Raw genomic sequence first — 18,111 nt, 5'->3', positions numbered from 1 at the left:
TTTCTGAATTGTCTCTTTCTGTATTGAGTTACTGCAAATTAATGCTAGAACAGCGCGGACCATCCACATAAGGGCCTTGAGACTCGAATATTTACTCTGTTTCTGTCCTCCTTTACTCTAACAGTTATTTCTTTATCGGGTGTCCGAAATCCGCCTATTGTATGAAAGCTTTGGAGAAGCCGGAGCGGTGTTCCGGAAATGCGGAATTCTGATGGTAGGTCATCGCCGCTTATGTTTGCCGAGGATGGGGTAGGAGTGGGTTAAGGCATATCAAGCTAAGTTCTTCATGCTTGAGATGCTTCACTGCAACGTCTTGAGTGTTAAGATTGGAAAGTCTGAAAGAAGGCGAAACGAGATCCAAGCTAGAATTTGATATCAGAAGCCCTGAATTGTAGCAATGGCTTTGTCAGGGATTGAACTACCTCCTCGAAGATTCTACCTGGGGAACGAGGTAAGCGATTCCGCTGCTACCGGACAAGCAAAGAGAGCTGACCAATTTATCTCGAATAGTTTGTGGACAGAGTGAAATCTGGAGGAGAAAAATTGACGCTCCGCAATCCAGTAGACGACTCTGTCATTGCTGATGATGTCCCAGTTGCTGGCACAGAAGATGTGGACCGCGCAGTGGCTCTTGGAAGGGAAGCCTTTCGGAGGGGCCCATGGGCAAAATTCACCGGAATTCAGCGGTCAGCATGCCTGAACAAATTCGCAGATCTCGTCGAAAAGAATGTGGAGCGACTGGCATACGCAGAGTCCCTCCCCACAGGTCGTCCTGTCGCAGGCATCATTCATTTTGACTTAGCACATATGGTGCAAGTTTACAGATGTAAGCATTCACTCATGTCTGTGGTCAAATGATACTGACTGACGAATGATTGTCATGTCCAAAGACTATGCAGGCTGGGCAGACAAGATCGGCGGCGAGTCCTTTGGAGAAGACAACGGATTCGCCAAGATCGTGAGATACAAGCCACTCGGAGTGTGCGCTGGCATTGCGTCCTGGAATTCCACATTTATGTACATCGGGTGGAAGTTGGCACCAGCCCTTGCAGCAGGCAATACGGTCATTTTCAAGCCGTCCGAGAAGTCGCCCCTTGGTGTACTGGCCCTGGCACCTTTGTTCGCTGAAGCTGGCTTTCCCCCAGGCGTGGTGCAATTCGTGACCGGGGGGCGGGAGACCGGATCTCTGCTGGCGTCGCATATGGAAATCGCCAAAATCAGCTTCACCGGCTCGATCGCCGCTGGAAAGGCTGTCCAAGAGGCTGCAACAAGGAGCAATTTGAAGAAGACCACGCTTGAGCTCGGCGGGAAGTCTCCAGCTCTGGTGTTCGAAGACGCCGACTTCGAAACTGCTGTTGGGAGGTTTGTTTATCCGCTCCAATTTCAAGGTGGACTTGGCTAAACTTTGAGTTAGTGTTGCCGGGGGATTCCTTGCGAATTCCGGCCAAATCTGTGTCGGTAAGCCAGGCATACACACCCCATTTTACCATGTGAACATTGTCCTAATCAATGGGACAGCTGCTTCCAGAGTATTGGTACAGGAATCAATAGCAGACAAATTCCTCGCTGCGGCCAAAGCCGTTTTCGAAGGCATTGGAGCACAAATGGGCGGCAGCCCACTAGAGCTGTCCACTAGTCATGGCCCAGTGGTGGACAAACTGCAGTTTGACCGAATCATGTCATACATTGACAAGGGCAAGGCCTCGGCCCAATTGCTCACAGGAGGCAAAAGGCTCGGCTCGAAGGGCTGCTTCGTCGAGCCCACGCTCTTCGTCAACCCTGATCCACAGAGTCCGATCTGGAGAGAAGAGATATTTGGACCCGTCTTGACTGTGAGGACTTTCAAAACGGAGGAAGAGGCTATATACATGGCCAATGACAGCATCTATGGTCTGGCTGGTAAGGCCCTCAGGCTCTTGCATTACTGACGATCAGCTAACATTGTCTCCCAGCATGTGTCTACACATCCGATGTCAGCCGTGCCCTACGCGTTTCCGCTGCCCTTGATTCAGGGGGTGTGTCTATAAACTCTCCCTATCTCCCAGAGCTTAACACACCTTTCGGGGGCATCAAGCAGAGCGGCCAGGGCAGGGAGCTGGGCGCACATGGTCTTTACAGCTATCTGGAACCCCAATCTGTGCATATCAGGTACTCATCGCTTTTCCCCAAGTGCCTAGCACATATGTGACTGACAGTTATACAGAGTCCCAGAGGCATCGAAATTGTAAAAGACGTGACTTGCTGTTGAAGTACTTGTGCTCCAGCCAGATACCGAGGTAGTCAGACACGATAATGAAGGAGCACAAATCAAAAGAATGGAGCATGCCGTGGCCATGTCTTGTAGAATATCACGCTGGGAAACATATTTAAAAAGTGACGAAGTGTAGTATTTGCCCCTGTTGAATTGAGTAGCTCATTGCGTGATGAAGAAAAAAAAATCAAATCCTGTAGAAGGCCGGAATGCTTGCCGAGGCCCGAAGTCCGGCAGGAGGGCCACCGATGTTTTCTAGGTTCCGGCTCACGTTGCCAAGCCGTCCAGGATCTTTTATATCTAGCCCGGCAAATCCACAACCAAACATGTAACACCTCAATTGCAGTACCCTGATGATGGACCCAACAGAATACTTCAGCATCTTTCCACCCGCGGAAATGGATCCCAAGGTAACCAAGAGAAACCTTTACACACGACGGACGCATATTCTCCATGCCAGTGTGCCAAAGTCAGGGGATGTGTCGATCCGGAGAGACCTTTCCTCTCGCCTCAGGCTTGCAGTCCACGAGTACAACGTCACTGGAGCGAAGGAATCCGGCTACACTATCATACTCACACATGGAACGTCTTTCAATAAATTCTTTTGGGAGCTGGTGATTGATTATCTATTGTTGACACCAGGGGTCAAACCTACAGTCAAGCGCCTCATAGCCATTGATGCTGCGAATCACGGCGACAGCGCCGTCTTGAATCGCGAGGTTTTACCGACTAAGGGTGAGAAAACAGTTCCAAGTAACGCTGTCTTCTTTTTGAGAATTGATGATACTGATCCGGTTTATTGAAAGCTTGCTGGCCGGACGACTCCAGAGATATTCTCCACACTCTGGAGCATTTCAATGTTCAGCAGCCCGTCATAGGCATCGGTCATTCCTTTGGAGGTGGCTCCATGTAAGTCGTTCACAGAGACTCCGTTATGAACTATCTTGTTTAATCACACTTCAGGTGTCATGCGGCCATGATGCAGCCGGATGCCTTTGTGGCGACTATTTTCATTGAGCCGATACTGTTCCAGATGAAAGAGCAGACCGAAGCACTTGCAAAAAAGACCCTCAAAAGACGTGATCGATGGGAGTCAAAGTAAGTCTACGCCTCGCAGCCAATATTCTCAGTGTAGCTGACATTCAGACCAGGGCAGCAATTAAATCCGCATTTGAAAGAAGCTTTGAAGATTGGGACAAACGACAGCTGGGCGTCTTTCTGGTTCGCAACTCACGCGTTACGCTATAGCGACATGGCGACTAACTCCAATTTCATAGGAGCAAGGGGTGATTCCGTTGGATGAACATAACATGTACTCTGGATGGACCTTAAAGACGCCGAAGGAACAAGAGGCGGTATGCCTAACAGTTTTGACTCTAGGGTCCCCGGTCTCCACAGCCGTCGCTGATCAACATATTCTTCTAGGCTACGTATCTTGCGGCGCCGCATCCACAAATCTTGCATCTATTGCAAGAGTCCAAGCGAAGGCACTATTTCATTTGGGGCTCGGACAGCTTTGCAATGTAAGTCGCCAATCCTTGAAGTCCGGTCAGGGTGGTGGCTTGCAGACCCCAGCCTATGCTAAGTAAACCCGCCATAGCTCCGCTGAGAACAGACAATTGGTTGAGCGCATGGTGCGTCACCCTTCTACGACTCGAGTAGTCGCAGGAGCAGGTCACTTGGTGCGTTTTCCCTGGGCAATCCGCCGGCGCTCATTGCTAGTCCTGGTTCTAACTGCTTGAGATGCTAGATCCCCATGACACACCCTGAGAGCTTGAGCTCCATCATTGCTAGCATTCTCCAACAGACGGCCACGGGGTTTCAGACGGAAATTCCGCAACGATTCCGGCTTTAGCTACAGCCCCTTTTGCTTTCCAAGCAGCCCCTAGGGACCTGCATGGTCCACGTTTGGGGGTGGGCCCACTTTGCGTCCGTAGGCTGCATCAGCGGCAGATCCACATGCACTATTACCCCAGATTCTGTTGTGAACCTTAATAGTTGGCGGCATGCGGGGAAAGGATGAGTGGATGAGTACGTGGATACGCTGGCACAGGGAGCTCTCCGTTGGGTCCGTGCATGAAACTATGTTAGAATCTTCTTCCAAAGTCGTCAGCAAAGGTTCAGCGATACAATCTACAACGCATTGTGTGTGAAAAACTTGAGAAAGATCCAACTACAATCAAGCGTAAGCTGTTTAATACGGCCCGCTCCTGGACCCACCACATCCAACCCAGTTCTTTCGTCTGGCCTCGTCCGGTAGCTCGGATCCGAGGAAGGCGGAGATGTCTGAAGTCAACATGTCCCCCGAGTCTGTACAGAGCGAAGACGTCAGAGGCAGTGTGGTTGTCGCAGCTGCGAACCTTGATGGAACCTCACCAAGTGGACAGATGGACAACAGCAGGACCTTGACCGGTGGATCCCAAGACACGATGGCTGGCAGAGACCAGTCGAACCCGCCTGCGAAGAGAATGAAACGAGGCAAATACATTTCGAGAGCCTGGTATGTCCAAAGCCGTGGGAGCAACAGGAAGCAATATCATGCTGATACGTCTTCCATACGCTCAGCACCGCATGTCAACAACGCAAGATCAAGGTCAGCAAGTGCTCCACAGTGGCAGTCACTGTCGCAGGTAGCTGACCAAATCTAAGTGCGAGGGTGGAGACCCTTGTGCTCACTGCAAAGCTAGGGGTCGAGTCTGCGTATCTGCTGCCAGAGGGCAGACTAGGCAGGGCCCGAAGGCCGCGGCATCTAGTTCAATCGATGTGACAAGCAGTGCCGAGAGCTCTACTGCTGGGTGAGTGGTTCCATCACCAGTCACGGATGAGACGTTACTTGCTGACCCTTACATTGGTGCAGCATGAGTAACCAAGAGCTCGCCGCTCGTGTAGCCCAGCTTGAACGCCGATTCAATTTAATGCAACAATCAGCCGGGAGCCCCAGCGAGCTCACAGCAGATCGACCAAGACGTGAATCTAGGCCCCTTGGACCTGTACATGAAAACGAATCTCAGTCACCAGCTTCCACGCAACTCCAAAGGGTTCTAGAGCCAGACGGACAGTCATTCATGGGGGAGCTCTCTATGACATCGGCCTTGGTAGAAGTCGATGGGAGCCTGAGCGAAGAATCGACAGAAAACATCATAAAGCTTGCGGTCGACCTCCCGCGAGACAGACCTCCCGGAAACAACAAGTCCGGCCGCAAAGTGAGAGGATGGCTGGAGAGCATCCTAGAGCGCTACGGCATAGTCGCAGACGAGGATGAGTGGAGGCGGTACATGGAATTATTCTTCGAAGAAATCCATGTTCTATATCCTGTCCTCCATCCACCATCTGTCTGGGAAACTTTCAATGGGCTTTGGGAGTATGGTGCTCTCTGGCCCATGGCAGACTCCACAGAAAGGGAGGAGAAACGCCTGTCTGTAGCCCTGGTATGCTTTTGCCTGGCCTTGGGTCGTTGTTGTGTCTCAACCAGGATGACAGACGCAACTGGCGTACACTCTTCCGGGTGGAGTTTATGCAGTGTTGGCATGAGTCTCATGCAGGATTCAGAACGAATAAGTAAGACGAGCGCCACCTCCTTGGTGGAGTTACAAATTCTCGTACTAAGGGTAAGCAAATAGTCATGGCTGTTCCCTTAGCAACATAAGGCTAATATCCTTCATCTGTACCAGATCTGTTTCTGGTTTCGTCTGGACGCAACTCAAGAATCGGCCCGTCTTGTCGCCCTTGCCGTCTCGAATGCACACATCATGGGCATCCACCGGCAAAGCAGGCTGGACACTGTGCCCTGCTTTCGCAGCCAGCTTCTCAGTCGAGTGTGGTGGTCTATCTTCATTCTGGATCGCCGAATGGCTATTGAATCCGGGCGCCCCTTCCTGATACAAGAAAATAACACCGATACCCTTCTGCCGCTGGAACTAAGCGACGAGTGGCTTGGCCGGTTCGCCGGTCGATCCGATACAACCAAGGCGTTGGAGCGCGAGGTCGAAAAAGAGCTGTCGGAAAAGCACACCACAACAATACCGTACCTCATCGCCATGGTCCGATATTCTCGTGTGGTTGGTAAGGCTTGGGAGCTCGTCTACGGTGTGAAAGCTTCCTCGAATCAACCTATTTCCCACATGATCGACTACGCAGACACGGTTCTGTCCAATTTGCTGGAGACCCTGCCTGAAGAACTTACATATAATCCCGATTTGCCCACAAAGACTCAATTTGCCACCAGAAAGAGGTGGCAGATCAAACAAACCATGTTGCTTTCAACTGTAAGATGTACCTCGTGATCAACCATTCAAAGAACCAGGGGCAAGTGATGTTTGCTAACTCAAGTCATTTTTCGTAGTGTGTTACCTTCCTACGTATCCTCATCCGCAGGCCCTTCACACACAAGGGATCCACGGATCAAACAAGCGACAACCAACTCGAATCACTGTCGATTTGCGCAAGTTTAGCATCGAACATCCTCAACGCTCACAGAAACCTGAGTGATAGCACCATGAAGTACTGCTTCCCGTACTGTCACTACCTGACAAGCTGTACCATGGTCATGACTAGTCTGGTGGCAAACGAGCCAGCACTCAAGAAGAGACACAGGGAAGCTATTCTGGCGGCCACGCGTTCTCTGAGACTTTACTGCCATACGATATGGGTGTCAGGCAAAATGATGAGATGGGTCTCCAAGCTCACACTTATAGCTCGTCGCGTGTTGCAGGCAGAGCCAAGTCAAAGGCTCGATCGCTCGCGACGAATGTCAGACGCGCTACATGACCGTGACGAGGTTGTGGAGGAGACCCAACCGCAACAACTGACGCCTCAGTCGGGAATACATGAATTCTCACAGGACGGTATCCCTAGATCAGGACCGATCAACAATACCGAGTCTTCCTACTTTGTAAACGCTCACGGCGCTATGACAGCGAAACCTCAAGACGGCAAAGTCAACCAGGAGCAGCCTAACATGTGGCTTATGGATGGAACAGGCGCCGAGGGCGGAATACCAGAACTACCTGAATGGGTCATGACGGATTTCAATTTTGAAACAATCAGCAGAGACGTCTTTGGCCCAGGAGATACCAACTACAAGAATGCGGCTGGGCACTCAGATGAAATACAAGATGATGGTATGGGCCTGGAGATGAGTATGGGCGAGACGATGCTGGACGCGATTCCCAATGAGATGTACAGTCTTGATATGAATATGGATTAGGCTATAGGATCCTGGTATAACCCCAAAAGTGTTTATGCCAGCATTCTGCTGGAGGTCTACAATCTCGCTAATGCTTGAGTACTCTGCGGAATGGGGTTGGTATTGGCTGCTGCGGCTGCCACATTGGCTGGAAGAAGCCGACGGAGAATCTTGCCGGATGGGCTGCGAGGAATGTCAGTAAAAAGCTCACTAATTTCCATTGGGATTGTTAATCTGAATCCACATACTTCCTCGGGATGGCTGGCAGGATATGCACTCCACCTGTGATGCGCTTATATCTTGCAACTTGACCGTTTACGAACTCCACAAGACTCTCTTTGAGCGCATCTTGGTCTCGCCAGGCTTGAATGTCTGTGGTGATGTATGCGATGGGAACCTCGGAAGTCCCGTCTTCGTTGTATACTCCGCACACAGCGGCATCCTTCACTTGTGGATGAGTTATGAGTATTGCCTCTAACTCTGCTGGCGCGACTTGTTGCCTGTGAGACGAGCGCATATTAGCCTAATGAGGTGAGGACTGTTGTTGGATCACGAGATGGTTTGCTACCCTTTAACCTTGATCATTTCCTTTGCCCTGTCGACAATGTAAAGGTAGCCCTGGCTGTCAGCATACCCGATATCTCCCGTTCGAAGGAATCCATCCGGCGTCAAAGGATTTCCAGAAAGCTTCGTATCGCCGACATAGCCTTTCATGATATTGGGCCCTCGCAGGATAAACTCGCCTACTTTGGTGTCTACCAAGAATTTCAGGTTAGCGGAAACGCGTTCATCATCGGACAGGACGGCAGGAACCAACCTTTCCCATTTTCATCGACTATCCGCATCTCTATACCTGGCAGAGGCCTCCCTATAGTACCGACTATATGAGTCTCTTCCTCTCTCTGAGACGCCACACTTGGGCTGGCTTCTGTCATCCCATACCACTGGGTCACGACACAATTATAGCGCTTGCAAAGCTCGTCTGCCTGCTTTTCTTTCAACGGTGCAGCGGCATTCATTAGGCACCGCACAGATGACCAGTCACCCTTGGAGGCCTCAGGATTTCGCAAGAACTCCAGGGCGATAGGGGGCACGACGTTGATGTGAGTTACTGCGTGTGACACTGTCAACGTCAATGTAGAATATTTGCAGGCAGGAAATGCTTACTGCGGTGCCTCTTAATAGCCTTGAGGAGTGGCGCCATTTCAAACTTCTTGAACACAACGATCGGCACGCCCTGAACCAAAAGTCAGCCCAATTTCAGCCTGTGAGATAAGGAGGAGTTTGACTCACTTGGCTGACAAACTGACAGCAGAATCCGGCAAGCCCAAGTATATGAAAGAACGGCACGATGAGAGTGACAACAGTCTTGGGATTGAACATGCTGCGAAGGCCTTGCGACTGCTGGAACAGATTGGCCACGATGTTTTCATGGGTGAGCTGTACACCTTTCACAAGGCCTGAAGTGCCTGAACTGAAACAGATGAACGCCAGCTCTTGCGCGGCAGCTCCTGGGGCTAGCTTAGCGGGGACAAAGTCGGAATTGCCATGCCGTAATATTTGTTGGATATCCAGAATCTCAGCATCTTCATAATCTGTATTTTCACCATCCCAAACATACAGGCTTGGTTTTGGATGAAGGTCTGGGCTCAGGGAGAAGGCTTTTCGAAGGTTCGGAAGCAGTAATTTTTCCACGAGAATGTAGGACGGCTTGCTCAATTTCAGAGCATGAGCCAATTCCTACCGGCGATTTTGATTAGGAATCGGACCTTCTTAGGTATTTTGAGGTAAGACACTTCTTCTGCCATACCTTGGGCTCATATACAGGATTTAATGCAGATACTACGCCACCTGCAGCGAGGACGCCATGCACACACACTGGGAAATAGTTCTGTAAATGTCTCGACGTCAACTTTGGTCCCGCAAAGACAATCAGATGCTAAAGAGACTCAAGTTACATACCTTAGTAGTCGAGAGGATGCCTACTACAGTTCTCTGCTGAATTCCAAGTTTATGATAGAAATGGCGTGCGACATTAAGCACACTAGTTCTGAAGCTGGCATACGTGAAGATAGTCTCCCCTGAATAGCCATCAATAATAGCCGGCTTATTACTTGGGGTATTATTCAGATTTTGGTACAGAAGTATTTCTGTCAAGGTGGTGTCTTTGGGATACTGCAATTGCTCCGGGTTGGCATAAATTTGTGCCATTGTGCTTCTGTTGACAAAGAGGCTCGTCGAGGTGATTTGATGCGAGTCGATACGGGCAAGTCAGCAGTCAGGCGAATGATGGCATTCGGCTTGCATCAGAGTCATAACTCCTAGAAATTGCTGACATTACTATGAAAAACACACGCCTTCACGTAAGAGAGGCTTGCTTGCACACCAGAATGTCGTGTGCTGAGGTACAGGGCCGGGTCCCGACGGGAGCAAAACAGTTCCGAACTTGAATTCCGCGCCCGGACTGTGGCGACCTAACGGATCGGCACACATGTGGGCGAACATGCAGGACGGGAAATGCACTCCTACCAAACTCCAGATGGCGATTGCCGATACCATTCCAGAACTGATTCTTATCTCGTGAGAGTGCTTAGGATTGGTAACGCGCGCCATCTGTCCGTCCCAATATCTTGTATAATATTATTCCCCTTGGACTTCCGCGAAAAGCATTTTTGAAGCCCATTTTTCATCGCCTAGATATAATGCGATTTACCAAATAAACAACTCAAGTCTTGCAAAACCTCCAGTCTCTGATCAATATCCCCATTGCATTCAACCATGACTCCTCTTCGCGGAAAAGTCGCCTTCGTCACAGGGGCTAACGGCATTACTGGAAATGCTCTCGTTGAACATTTGATCCGCCAGCCTGAATCAGAATGGTCAGTCGGATCTAATGTTCTAAGCACCCCACTGCCAACAAGTGAAATCTAACGTATACCAACGATAGGTCAGAGATCATAATCACCTCGAGGCGGCGTCCAACTCAAGTCTTCTGGCAAGATCACCGAATCCGATTCATTGCCTTGGATTTCCTGAGACCACTTGAGGAGTTGATCGAGGCTATGAGGCCATTGTGCCATCACGTCACACATGCCTTTTTTGCGTCATATGTTCATTGTGCGGACTTTTCCAAGCTACGCGAATCTAATGTCCCATTGTTCGAGAATTTCCTCAAGTCTATCGACTACGTTGCCGGTACATCGCTCGAAAGAGTCGTTCTCCATACCGGGGGCAAGGTGCGAGCTGTCTTCATTTTGCTTTGTTCCACCTTCAACTACGAAGAGTACGTATTGCAGTGCGATCGTGCTAATATTTGGGATTACTTTAGCACAATGGCGTTCACCTTGGTCCTGTTGAGGCTCCCATTCACGAGGGCATGCAGCGATATCAAGACCACGGAGAGAACTTTTACTACCCTCAGGAAGATTTTATGTTCGAGCTGGCCTCAAAGCGCAACTGGGACTGGAACATCATTCGGCCCAACGCCATCATCGGCTTCACCCCAGCTGGGAATGGCATGTCAGCCGCACTGACACTGGCCATCTACATACTCTGCTGCCGTGAGGCTGGCGAAGTACCCGCTTTCCCTGGCAACAAGTTCTTCTGGAACTCAGTAGACGACAGTTCCTATGCCCCGAGTATCGCAGATATGAGTCTCTGGGCAGCAACAGGTGAACAGACAAAAAATGAGTCTTTCGTCCATACCAGCGGTGACGTAATCGTCTGGAAACACTTTTGGCCAAAGTTGACCAGATACTATGGTGTTGAGGTAAGTCCACGATACTCTTCTGCAAAAAAGTGCGGTGGTTTTCCGCCAGGACATCCATCGCACTTTTTTCCTTGAATCAGTCATGTCCGACCAAGAGCTTTTGCTGACCATTGCTACACTCTATAGCTTCCCGAGGAAGCATACGCATGCAAAGCAGAAGGCGATGATCAGCGCATGACACACAGCTTCCGCATGGCCGATTGGGCCACAGGCAAGAAGGATGTCTGGCAACGAATAGTGACGAAATACGGCGGAAACCCCGATGCTTTCGACTGGGGTACTTGGGACTTCTTTGACTGGGCTTTGGGGAAGGCATGGTACACGATAGGCAGTGTTTCCAAGGCTCGCAAGTTTGGTTGGAAGCGGTACGATGACAGCCTGGATGCCTGGACACAGACGTTCCGCTCCTTTGAGAACGCCGGTATTCTGCCAGCCACAATACCTCTGCTACCTGTCGATGTGCACTCGCTGCCCCTTCTCCCCAACCCAGCTGATGTTGTCAATGCGAGGTTGGCAAGAAAGACTGAGTCGGTGAAAGCCGCTGCGAATATTGAGGGAAAGCCGGAAGCTATCCATGTCGAAACAGTCAACGGGCATCTTTCTATGAGCAATGTTACAGCAGCATAGAAGCTGCTGGATTCTGAGCCAATTTACTACATGCGCTGAGTGGTGTTGTCGAGGGTCATTCATTTTAAATACACGGGTCACAGAGGCAAAGAATTCTTTATATCTCACAATTGGAATATCATCAATTCATCCTGTAACCCTCATATGCTTTCTTTCATCGAAGGAAGCTATACTCTTGATCAAGTTGAATACTGCAACGCAAAACTACTGACTTCCTCTAAGCGCCAGCGGTGGTGCGGTATCCGAAGTCACATCCGGCTGCATTGATGGTCTTCACCCAAGATCACACTTTAGACAGCTCTTCGCATGTGCTTTGATTTCGGCAAATTCCAGCGGAAAGAAATCTCTCGAAGCTGGTCATGATCCGGTCTGCGATCCGAACGGGGAGCTCAATCTTGCTTGTACCCGCTCCCGCCGTGCCTGCGGAATTAATCGGAATTTCCAGATTTACTGCCGCGGCACCGTGTACCTGATGACTTGCAGTGCTTTTCCGCTGAATTTGATACGCCAAAACGATGCGATGTTCGCGGTGTTTGCGGTCAATTTCAATATTATTACGGAGTAAAATAAGTTGATCGTTCCCAGCCAAAATGATAGTTCGAGTACTTGGAGGGTTGGTCTAATGGTGCCAGCACTACAAATATGGCTACTTCTACACCATGATGTTTTGACTTTGCTGAATTCTCAAAGCTGTTTCAGTGGGTTACGGTTTACATAGCCATCGATCGACTTGGTTGTGTGGAAATTGATATTCCGAAATGCCGTGCAAAAGAAGACGGCGTGATGTCTTGGTAAACTCTTGTCCCCTTTTCGCGGGAAACGTGGCTTGGTACCATCGAGTCTAGATGTAGCCAACACCCGTCTAGACATAGCCTAGTACTTATGGAGTACTTTTGTTTCAGTCATTCGACTGCCTCCGGAATCTGATATAGATCCCATGCGGCTTAATCTTGCTTTGGCCATTGGGCTTCCCCATGGGGACTCCCGTGGGGTAGCTAGCCTCGCAATTTCGGGTCTGTCCTGGGTGTTCTGAGCCAAATGCTATTGGCGCATGGCACTCGTATCACATCTAAATAGACAGGTGTTGTCACTGTTTGAATGGAACGCACGCAGATATGCTCTACGTTGAGGCAGACAACCTTTGATTTCCCAATATTTGAACTCAAATTTGTAGTCATGGAGAAGCCAGGAGTCCAACATGCTGAGCATTTGGAAAACCAGACATATTCAAGACCTGAGAGCAAAGAAGCTGGAGGGATCGTCTCGGAAGTGCCCACTGCGTCAGGGCTCCGAATTAGGGAAGATGGGCATGTAAGTGACCGGACCTGCGCTCGGTTCTGGTCATCAACAATATGGCTCAAATCCAAATTTGCTGACATGTGTGGGTACATTTCAGATAATTCTTGTGCCTCAGCCAAGTGAGGATGAAATGGGCCCTCTCAATTGGTCATGGTCCAAGAAACACCTCATCCTGCTCACTGTGGCCTGGAGTGCGTTCTGCGCGGACTTCACGTCTGCTGCTGGCAGTGCCCCAATCATCTTACAGTCCATCGAATTTAATGAAAGTGTTTCGACGGTGAACGAGACTAACAGCATCAATGTGCTGATGATGTGAGTTCAGCTTTCTAACAAGTATTACCATGCTTTTCTAAGCTAATTCCATTCTCAGGGCTTTGGGCGGCCTGTTTTGGGTGCCCATGACAAACATCATCGGACGAGCGCCGACCTTGTTCTGGACCAATCTGCTGGGTTTTCTCTTCTGCATCGGTACAGCTGCGTCACCGAACTTCAAAACCTTTTACACAATGAGAGCCTTGACTGGATTCTTCATAACGTCAGGCCAGACGATATCGATCGCCTTCATCAGGGACATATTCTTCTTCCACGAGCGAGCGCGCAAGATTGGCCTCTGGGCCCTGCTCTACATCGCCTCCCCTTTCTGGGGCCCGATGATAGGAAATTTTGTCGTTGGTGGCACACACAGCTGGCAGAATGTGTTTTGGGTCGCTTCCGGTGTATGTGCCCTCCAGATGGTCTTCATGATCTCCTTCTTGGACGAGACCTGGTACAACAGAGACATTCCCATGGACCAGCAACCGGTCCGAGGAAAAGATTTTGTGTCTAGGCTATCCAGAATTATCGGCGCCTGGGAATTTCGCTATCGCAGCTCCTACTACCAGACCGTCTGGCATTCGTTCAAGAGATATATTCAGACACTTGTCAAGCCGGAGCTCTTGATCATCTGGACTGCATAGTCGGTCACCCACTAGACTCTCATGTTACATTGCAGTCATGCTAACGATAATTCTCTAGCCTTCTTTACTTCATGTGGTCGATTGGTATTAACATTACAACGGGAATCCTGTTTGGGACGCCGCGCGTGGCTGGTGGTTATGGCTATTCTCCAACAAGTGTCGGCTACCTATACTTCGCGCCCGTGGTTGGTGTCTTCTTCGGGGAAGTTTTTGGCCACTACTTCAACGACTGGCTGGCCCGCCGTTACGTCAGGAAACATAATGGCGTCTATCAGCCCGAGGTCAGGCTTTATATGATCTACATCGCGGCGGTGTGTATGGCCGTCGGCCTGATAGTATTGGGTCAGGCCCTACATCGGGGCCTGTCTCCTGCCGCTGTTGTCATGGGCTGGGGCTTGCACACTTTTGGGACCATGACCACCTCCGTCGCTGTCTCGGCCTACGCTCTGGACTCACACCCCGAAGCCCCCGCTGAAGTTTCTGGCTGGTCGAATTTCGCCCGCGCTATTGGGGGCTTCGGCGTTGGCTACTTCCAGCAGCCATGGGGAGCCAAAGTTGGCTTTGACGTTAGCTTTGGTACACAAGCCGCTGTCGTGGGTTTCGGAACGGTCCTTGTTGCTCTTGTGCATCGTTTTGGCCCTTGGCTTCGACTTAAGTCTGGGCCTGTAGATTAAGCGATGTGTCTGTTCATTCGTGTTCACACTGACAATCGAATTGAGCAATTTGAATTTTTCTGCTCCAAAGCTTTTCGGTATCAAATCAGGATGGGTCAGGTCACTCTTCGCGCTCTACAATGTCGCAAAAGCTAGTCAGAGAAGAAATGAAAGGATTTGTAAAACAAAGAGGAAATATTCTTAGTATATCATACTTGAATAATAAATGGGTTTGAAAATTTCATAATAGTATATGTTATGTTCACAAGTCAAAGTATGGCTTTTTGAGATTTGAGTAAGAGTGAGCATCCTGTTAAAAATTGTGATATGAACGGTCGATTTTTTTGATATGAGGGCTTTGTCGAAAACTAATGCGTCATTCTGTGACTTTGTCTGAACGGAAGAGGACCAAAGCACTCGAGGTTGCTCGACTACCCGTTGATTTATGAGCGTGTTCACACTCAATGGGCACATACTTTTTATCACATGGATGCGGCGGAATGCTTTACTAAGTGCTAACCAAGCGCACAAAGCCGGATCAATTTCAGACTTGATGTTGATCATGGCTATGTCGAGTTGTCAATCAGGATAAGCCACTGCTGTATACATCATCGGCATTCCTACTCAGCCCGCGGACAGCAGGTTCGGGGGCCGTGTGTTTCTTATCGTCGGATCTGGAGCGAACACGCGAGCGAGCCCATGTCAACGGTTGCGCCATAGCTTACGCCCAGACACGGGGAGGCCAGGAGGTTGCATTCGCCAGGTTTTGCTCCAGTTTTTCCATGACGAACGAGACATCGCGAGGGGCGAAGGAGGTACCGGCGACATTGAACCCCTGGAATCGGTCAGGCTCGGCCGCATCGGGCTCGGCCGTCTTGTTTGCATTTCCAATCCCAATCTGGCCGATCAGCCACCGATTGAGTCTGAAATGGTGGTCGGTTAATCAACTCGAGAATCGGACCCCCACTGTTGTTTACGTAGTAATTATCAGGCCGAATCATCTCAACCGTGCGCGACATAGTACATTGGAAGGCCCCTACTGCCGCATCGACGTGGTTTACCTCAACACGGAAGCCCAGGCGCTACAGATGAACGCAACAAAATTCTGCAGTCTCTGGACAGCGTTCAAATCGACGTCGGGTACCAGAATGCCAAGAACGTTCCTCCTATGCAGCCTTTGCTCAGGTGCCACATGTACCGTAAGCACCTCCCGTTTTGAAAGCATCACCCAAGCCTTGGTTCTGTGGATCGATCGAAATTTTCTTGGACCCCACGAGGTCTCGTATCATTACTACTCGACAAGAAAACCCTCTGAAACCGCTAAATGACAACTATCGGTCCTTGTTGTTCAAGGTTCGTGCGAGTCGCCCTCATGTTCACCGCTGTCAACAGTCTCAGTCCTATCACACCGTCTTGGCAATGTGCGCACAAGGCTCGAATCTGACATGCATACTATCATTGGACGCTTTGAGACATGCTCGTGGGACATTTTTCCAATATTGCCGACAAATGTCTTGTGGGACCGTAAGCATGATTTGAAGCCCCCAAGATAGCTGAGGTCAGCGCTGAGGCACGAGCCGAGCCTGAGCCCGCATCCTCTTAAGAGCCGCAAGCTGGAGAGCTTCTACACTGGATTGCTATTGGTCTGCCAGATGATTGTCATAGACTGGCCAAGAATCTCAATCCATTGCGAGATAATATGAGGTCTTTGCTAATAGGCATTTTTGGACATATATGAATGCCCTGGACCGGTGTGCAAGACACTGTGGAAGGTGGTCGTACACGCAATCCGTCGTCGGAATCCTTTGGGTTTGGGGGCCATGTAACGTCTGCCAACTCCCGACGTCTGAATTCATAGAAAGCTTCTGTCTGCTGAATAAGAGCAGCTCGTTCTGCTCCACTGGTAAATAGCCGATCAATTCACGTTTTTCTTCCTGACTTCAATCAGGCATATCTGTTGGGCTGCCAAGATTGCTTAGGCACACAATGTCGACCTCCAACGTCTTGGACATGCCGGCCATGGAGCCGCCGCCTGGTGTTGTCCCGAATTTCGATAACCCATCCAACCAAAATACCATGGCGCTGGCCATCATGTCCTTGTGTCTTACCGTCACAACTGTTACTGTTTCGCTCCGTTTCTACTCGAGATGGGCCGTGTTGGGCATGCTTCAATTGCAGGATTATCTGCTGCTGGTAACGTTCGGGATCTATGTCGCTATCCTGGGCATCTATTACGGCCTCACGCACAGTCCTGGGTGGTTCGTCCACATGTGGGACCTGAGGGCCCGGGACTTCGTAGAGTTCATGCGTGTAAGTCAATCTTGCCCCTGTGACTCAATAATAGCAAGTTTCGATATCTCAGTCTGATACGTGGTGACTTTTTCAGATTATTGTTATCACGACATATATGTTGTTATTCGCGTTGATGCCTATAAAGACGGCCATTTTGGTCGAATGGATATCCATCTTCCTTCCCGATACCGGCAACCGGCGGCGGAACGCCTTCTTCTGGATATGCCACTTTATCATTTGGGCCAACATCATCTACTGCGTTGTCACAATCATAGTATACAGTCTTTCGTGCGTGCCCTTCGAATACCTATGGAACCGTACTATCGAAAATGGCTATTGTCGCATGAACACCGCCTACACCAGTTTATGGTCCGCATGTTTCCTGTTCTTGACCGATATAATCATCCTGATCATCCCACAACGCGTCATCTGGAAGCTCAATATGTCCCGGAGCCGCAAACTTGGTGTCTCGGTTGTGTTTACTTTTGGCATGGCCGCTTGTGCTGCCTCTGTCGTGCGCCTCTACTATGGAATCACGCGCATCGTAAACGCCGACGCTACCTACCACCTCTCATCTCTGCTCCTGACGGGCGTCTGCGAGTCCACCTGTACCATACTGGTCTTATGTATACCTGCCGTGCCCAAGGCCCTCCACGGGCTCAAATCTTCTGCCATCCTATCGTCAATCCCCTCGTGGTGCAGTCTGGTTTCGTTCATTCATCGTGGCCCCTCGCACAAATCTGTTAAGAAGGCTCATGTCGGTACCGCTACTACCAACTGGCCCCACGAGGTCAGGGGAGGAAATCACAAGCACTGGCAAATTGGTTCCAGCTCAGAGCGCCACCTCGTACCTCTAGGGCAACTGCCTGGGAACAAGCGATTTGATCCAGAGCTTGGAATTACAATACTTCGCAGAACAGAGTTCGAAGCCAATGCCTCCTATGAGCATGAACAACCTGGATTCGCGGAGCAGCATAGTCGCCAGCACCCATGGATATGAGGTTAGGTGTCATTTTTCTGTTGATGGACATGATTCATAGTTTAGGTCAGGCTTATAGGATGAGAGAGCTCGTCTCGAT

At 50.0% G+C, this 18,111-nt stretch overlaps 6 protein-coding genes across 6 annotated transcripts; 4 read left to right on the top strand and 2 right to left on the bottom strand.

Moving 5' to 3' along the window:
• Positions 1-397: 397 nt before the first annotated feature.
• J7T55_005389 (uncharacterized protein) lies at positions 398-7,457 on the top strand (the record flags this gene model as incomplete). The annotated part of the gene is made up of 20 exons (XM_053133710.1): positions 398-451; positions 511-826; positions 891-1,362; positions 1,415-1,458; positions 1,519-1,899; positions 1,953-2,148; positions 2,598-2,986; positions 3,058-3,160; positions 3,215-3,349; positions 3,403-3,472; positions 3,529-3,606; positions 3,677-3,774; positions 3,852-3,933; positions 4,002-4,069; positions 4,512-4,751; positions 4,817-4,844; positions 4,901-5,046; positions 5,109-5,679; positions 5,923-6,516; positions 6,594-7,457. 20 exons carry the CDS (start codon positions 398-400, stop codon positions 7,455-7,457), a joined length of 4,929 nt encoding a protein of 1,642 aa, XP_052988575.1.
• A 56-nt stretch (positions 7,458-7,513) lies between these two features.
• Positions 7,514-9,647, bottom strand: J7T55_005388 (uncharacterized protein; the record flags this gene model as incomplete). Its single annotated transcript, XM_053133709.1, has 7 exons — positions 7,514-7,619; positions 7,685-7,936; positions 8,071-8,191; positions 8,254-8,547; positions 8,604-8,673; positions 8,730-9,176; positions 9,399-9,647. The coding sequence occupies 7 exons, from the start codon at positions 9,645-9,647 to the stop codon at positions 7,514-7,516; spliced, it is 1,539 nt and encodes a 512-aa protein (XP_052988574.1).
• A 567-nt stretch (positions 9,648-10,214) lies between these two features.
• On the top strand, positions 10,215-11,832 carry J7T55_005387 (uncharacterized protein; the record flags this gene model as incomplete). The annotated part of the gene is made up of 4 exons (XM_053133708.1): positions 10,215-10,315; positions 10,384-10,672; positions 10,765-11,205; positions 11,332-11,832. 4 exons carry the CDS (start codon positions 10,215-10,217, stop codon positions 11,830-11,832), a joined length of 1,332 nt encoding a protein of 443 aa, XP_052988573.1.
• A 1,176-nt stretch (positions 11,833-13,008) lies between these two features.
• Positions 13,009-14,761, top strand: J7T55_005386 (uncharacterized protein; the record flags this gene model as incomplete). Its single annotated transcript, XM_053133707.1, has 4 exons — positions 13,009-13,143; positions 13,229-13,443; positions 13,502-14,086; positions 14,146-14,761. The coding sequence occupies 4 exons, from the start codon at positions 13,009-13,011 to the stop codon at positions 14,759-14,761; spliced, it is 1,551 nt and encodes a 516-aa protein (XP_052988572.1).
• Positions 14,762-15,323: 562 nt separating this feature from the next.
• J7T55_005385 (uncharacterized protein) lies at positions 15,324-15,965 on the bottom strand (the record flags this gene model as incomplete). The annotated part of the gene is made up of 3 exons (XM_053133706.1): positions 15,324-15,414; positions 15,466-15,663; positions 15,802-15,965. The coding sequence occupies 3 exons, from the start codon at positions 15,963-15,965 to the stop codon at positions 15,324-15,326; spliced, it is 453 nt and encodes a 150-aa protein (XP_052988571.1).
• A 761-nt stretch (positions 15,966-16,726) lies between these two features.
• Positions 16,727-18,032, top strand: J7T55_005384 (uncharacterized protein; the record flags this gene model as incomplete). Its single annotated transcript, XM_053133705.1, has 2 exons — positions 16,727-17,050; positions 17,127-18,032. 2 exons carry the CDS (start codon positions 16,727-16,729, stop codon positions 18,030-18,032), a joined length of 1,230 nt encoding a protein of 409 aa, XP_052988570.1.
• Between the last annotated feature and the right edge of the window lie 79 nt (positions 18,033-18,111).

Source organism: Diaporthe amygdali, assembly GCF_026229845.1.
Source record: "Diaporthe amygdali strain CAA958 chromosome Unknown NODE_38_length_435494_cov_65_447576, whole genome shotgun sequence".
NCBI classification, from domain to species: Eukaryota; Fungi; Ascomycota; class Sordariomycetes; order Diaporthales; family Diaporthaceae; genus Diaporthe; species Diaporthe amygdali.
The sequence above is the reverse complement of the archived record's forward strand: the minus strand, read 5'-3'. Positions and strand labels throughout refer to the sequence as shown.